The sequence below is a fragment of the Glycine soja genome, chromosome 9, assembly GCF_004193775.1.
Source record: "Glycine soja cultivar W05 chromosome 9, ASM419377v2, whole genome shotgun sequence".
NCBI classification, from domain to species: Eukaryota; Viridiplantae; Streptophyta; class Magnoliopsida; order Fabales; family Fabaceae; genus Glycine; species Glycine soja.
The window spans coordinates 12,077,996-12,082,962 of NC_041010.1; the positions used below are offsets into that span (position 1 = coordinate 12,077,996).

General features: G+C 33.2%; 1 protein-coding gene across 1 annotated transcript; it reads left to right on the forward strand.

Moving 5' to 3' along the window:
* The first annotated feature begins 281 nt into the window (after positions 1–281).
* On the forward strand, positions 282–4,424 carry LOC114425337 (cilia- and flagella-associated protein 20). The gene is made up of 6 exons (XM_028392226.1): positions 282–400; positions 624–694; positions 800–831; positions 2,763–3,004; positions 3,807–4,043; positions 4,179–4,424. Exons 2-6 carry the CDS (start codon positions 642–644, stop codon positions 4,185–4,187), a joined length of 573 nt encoding a protein of 190 aa, XP_028248027.1. The 5' UTR covers positions 282–400; positions 624–641; the 3' UTR covers positions 4,188–4,424.
* Positions 4,425–4,967: the final 543 nt, after the last annotated feature.

The following is a 4,967-nucleotide window of genomic DNA, read 5'->3' on the forward strand; positions in this document are numbered from 1 at the left end:
TAAATTTTAAAATAAAAAATGTCATGTAAATTTGGTTAGATTCAAAATTAAGTTTGAACCAAAAAATAACATTATAATTTTGTGAGAATGAAAAATAAATAATTTTTTTATAGGAATTAAAATTTAATTTTGATATACAAACATATTTTAACTATAAAAAATAAATTTTAAATTTTATTAATTAAACTTTTCGTGCTACAAAAATGTATAATAATATCGAAAACGCTTTTTGTGCCATGCTATTTGTAATAAAATGTTAATTTAATTTGATATATAAATATTTATAAATGGAAGTTTATTGGGGTTCTGGAATCTCCTCTGCGTCAAAAGCGTGCAGGTTTTTTGTGTTCTTATTTGTTAGTCCTTCCTGAGAGCTGAATTTCCCGGCAAACAAAAACAGGTTTCGGTTCTCACTTTTATTTATTTTTTCCCTTATTTTTTGTGTTCCTTAATCTTAGGGTTTCAGAATCGCTACTTCGTTTTTGTTCATCTCTCTCACTCATCTTCTAATTTCCGTTTACTTGTTTTTTTCTTCCTGTTACCTTTGCCGTGTCATATTTTTATTTATTTTCTTAATTTTTTATTTTATTTTGGTTTGAGAATTTGGTATCGTTGTGTTGTAGGTTTTTGTGGTGTTGAAGATGTTCAAGAACACATTCCAATCTGGATTTCTTTCCATTTTATACAGCCTTGGGTATGTTCTATTTTTGGGGTCTTTGTTTCACTTTAACATTTCTGTTTCGCATGTTTGACACGATGAAGATGCTGAAATTTATCATTTTTTTCCCATTTGATATAGGAGTAAACCTTTGCAGATATGGGACAAAGAAGGTGAGTGTTTTCTGGTTTTTAGTGGGTAATAATATTTTGGGATTTGGATGCTTCAAAATGAGGGGTGCACTTTTGAGGGAAAGGGAAAAATTGTAATCATAGATTGAAAAATCAAAGGTTGGGATTCTCATAAAATACATGCATATGTACAACAAGTTATGAAGTTATTAAAATCTCAATTGTTGGTTTTCCAATCAATGATTGTATTTTATTTATCTTCTAAAATTCACCCATGTCAAATCCAGTATTTTGAGTTTGTTCAAAATTCAATACTCTGCCTTGCTTTTGATATGAAATTACGTCTATATGACATTTTTTGTCGTTTTGAAATTCACAGGTTTATTTATTGTTTATGTTGGGAAATGGTAAGATTCCCATTGTGTGATTGACTGATAGCAGGCCTATAATTAATTAGGTCTATTATAGGAAGAGGAGTGGGTTGGTTAGGATGTTTGCTATGGTTAGCTAACGGGTCACTATAAGTACCTGTGTGGTAGGAGAATTAACTGTATTTTTTCTGAGGATTGTGAAAAAGTTAGGAGAGTCCAGAGTTTGGAATTTCTATGCGATTGACTTTTTGTATCATACTAAATTTTCACTCACATTGAGTACGGAACTGAGATTTTGTTCTTCATTTAATAAAAGATCCCTCTTTCTGTTTTACTCAAGTACCACTGTAACACTGTACCATCATGTCTACTAATCAGTGTATCATTTAACAATATATGCTTCTGAATTATTTCTTATGATGACACCCTTGTCGTGGTGAATGCTGGGAAATGGAGTGTTAATGTGAGCTAAATAATAAGGGTAGTGAAGATGAAAATATTGAAGTGCATCGATGTGAGGAAAAGAAACAATAAGATCAGGAATGGATGCATCATGTATTCAAGAGAAAATTGGGTTAGAATGTGTAGAAGAGAAGATGGCAGAAACTCGCTTAAGGTGTTTTGCTTGTGGATGCAAGGTCCTAGCAAATACCCACTCTTGAGATAAAGTCTTGTCCTCTAGACTTAGATCAATAGATTGATTTTGGATAACAACTATCTTCTCCCAAGTTGCTCTCAAGATAGGTAAAGTGGCCCTCTTCACAGCATCTTCTAACACTGTCATGCATGGAAATGGGGCAAAGACATGTGAAATTACTAGCATTTGTGAAGATGAGATAACAAAAATGAGCAATGGTGGTATTTGAGGTTCTGGCAGAAATTGCACTAAGTAGGGTTCCTGATTTCCACCTTTTTTTGGTTGTCGTCTCTGGTCTGACACCTTTGTTCCTCCCTACTTCACCAGTTTCAATCTTCTGTAGACATTCTTTATCTCTGTTGTTGTAACTAGGTTCAAAGTCAGAACTTGCAAACAGGTTGGACCCACAAGGTTTAATGGATTTCAGGTCACACCACTGCCTGACACTATCCAAAAACTCTGTTGATTCAATTGGTTGGTCTATCTATAATCATAATGTCATTTTTTGCATTGATCTCCCTTGGATCCTGCAGTTCAGACCAATTGGTTGAGTGCCAAGATCAGAAACCAGTGTATGAGTGTTATTTGGTAAAAAAAGAACTGGGCTGTAGCTCTATGAGCAGAAAATGAAAACAACTAGAGCATAAGCTCCTACACTCGCTCTACAAGAGCTAACGCTCCAAGGGAAGAATCCCTTCCCAAAGTCTAACCAGAATTTCACCCATCACACTAACCTTGCCTACTCAGCTTCTCCACACCCCTAGAGCCTTCTTCCATTTAAAACATAGAATCTAATAGTTATCACTGTAGCATTAAGACCAAGGGTTTTCATCAGTTACACAAATCTCACAATTCTCCTTGATTTGTCTTCGTCATATTTGTGATTTGCTTGATGATAGTAACAATCTTTTTCAATTTGAAGGTAAATATTATGTGACTAATTTTGTCTTGGACTTTGTTTATAGTTGTTGATGGCCACATTAAACGACTACAGGATGAAGACATACAGTCCAATGTACTAGAAATAATTGGATCAAATATTCAGTCCACATACATTACTTGCCCAGCTGACCCAGCGACAACGCTTGGTATAAAGCTTCCATTCTTGGTTATTATTGTCAAGAATCTAAAGAAGTATTTCACATTTGAGATTCAAGTTTTGGATGATAAGAATGTCAGACGACGATTTCGAGCTTCAAATTTTCAAGTGTGTAAGTCTGCCCATGTTTGTGTGTCTGATTATTATGAACACAACTTCAGATGTTTAGTTTCTTCTGGGGTTTTTTTGTGCATGAGTGCTTGCTTCTACCCAATATAGAGAGCTTTGATTTTCTGAATAGTAACATTTTGGCATGATTCTTTATTTTTAGGTCATTGTATTTTATAATTAATAAGCCATAGAGATGGAATCCACAATTTGAAACTGTGTATCTTCTCATCTATTTCTTTTTCTGAAAATGTAAATTGGCAAATTTCATTTTCTGTATGTGCAGAATTGCTTTGAAATCAAGTGCATCAGTTGTAGTATTTCTGTTACGTGATCTTACAGATTATTTGTTTTTAAAATTTGACTTGTTTAATCTGGTACAAGGTGTACATTGCCCATGAGAATTGTGTGGGGAGCATGATAGACAGGAATTAGAATTTTCTTATTTATTCTGCATACTTTGAAATGAAGGACGGGAAAATATAAAAAAAATATTATTTTAGGGACTAAAGTGATTTGAATGATTGAATGACTGGAACTCTATTGCTTGATTTGTTTCATTCACACTTTCACTTTTAAATCACCAAAAGACCGGGGGTATATTAGTGGTAAAATAGTTCTTATTGTCAAGCAATGTCATTTTTGAGGTATACTGTGGAGTTTGTGAAAGGAAAAAAAGGAAAGAAATACTGTGACATTTTTGCTTAAACAAAATCTTAATATTTTTTCAGAAATATAGTGATGTCATTTCCTTCTGAAATACTGTTCATGTGCATTACAACTTAGTTTCTTGTCATTATAGGCTGTCACTCGAGTAAAGCCCTACATTTGCACTATGCCACTGAGAATGGATGAGGGATGGAATCAAATCCAGTTTAACCTGGTTGATTTCACCAAGAGAGCTTATGGTACTAATTATGTGGAGACACTGCGAGTACAGGTCCATGCAAACTGTCGCCTGAGAAGGATATACTTCTCTGATCGCCTGTACTCTGAGGAGGAACTCCCACCGGAGTTTAAATTGTACCTTCCGATGCAGGTTAGAGATGCCTGCATATGGACAATTAGTTCTTTCATATTTTTTTTTTCTTTTCTTGTCTTGAGCACGTCAAGTCTCATCTTGTTTTACTTTGTTTTCTGGATAAAGTCTCACCTTGTGCTTTTCATCATGCAGAAATCATGAAAATGTTGTGGGAGGAAGGAATTGGGTTCACGAGAGTTGGATGTTTTTATTTATATATGTACTACGTACAATTCTGCCTGTTGGCTTCTTTATCTATGTTATGCCTGAACTAATAAGAACATTTGCAACTGTTCATTCTAGTCACATTCAGCTGGATGATGTTCTGATGCTTGTCTCTGTAATATTGGATGTCAATTTTGATAATGGTTTTTGTGCTTTTACATGATAGTGTCTTACAGAAGATAGAGGATGATAATGTTTTAAGTGCACTGCATTCTTAATATATATACCTGATATCTGGTTATCTTATGAAGGCGTTTCCTTCTCCTAGGAAGAACAATGTACAGAAATGTGGATATTAGGCAGTCTAAAGTTATGAGAAGATATGCTTTCATAAAAAATGAATATTTGTAAATTTTAATGTTATTTAATGTTTTTTCCACAAATTTTAGGAATTACCTGAAAAATAATATAATTAGAAGTTGGTTAAAAATGTTGGTAAATTGTAATTTTAGAAATTATTGAATGTATATGAATCTTGTAAATTATTTCAATCAAGAAAGACTTATTGATTTTTTTTTTTTACATTAATCATAGGATCTAATAAAATTATTTAACTTTTTTTATAAAAAAATTATTTAACTTGAAAATGTTGAATGTGTGCCAGTGTGTGGATGTATGTTTTTCTTTATTTGCCAGACATGAAAGGCGTTACTTTTCTCTTCTCACCATTCAAGGAAAGGGTCAAAATAAAAAGAACTATACGAGAAATGAAACAAT

What these genes read in the sequence shown, in the direction of transcription:
- LOC114425337 (XM_028392226.1), top strand. Translation starts at nt 642, where the DNA reads ATGTTCAAGAACACATTCCAATCTGGATTTCTTTCCATTTTATACAGC. An exon ending in GCAGATATGGGACAAAGAAG is followed by an intron (nt 832 to 2,762) that starts GTGAGTGTTTTC and finishes CTTTGTTTATAG; the next exon opens with TTGTTGATGGCCACATTAAA. An exon ending in TTCGAGCTTCAAATTTTCAA is followed by an intron (nt 3,005 to 3,806) that starts GTGTGTAAGTCT and finishes TTGTCATTATAG; the next exon opens with GCTGTCACTCGAGTAAAGCC.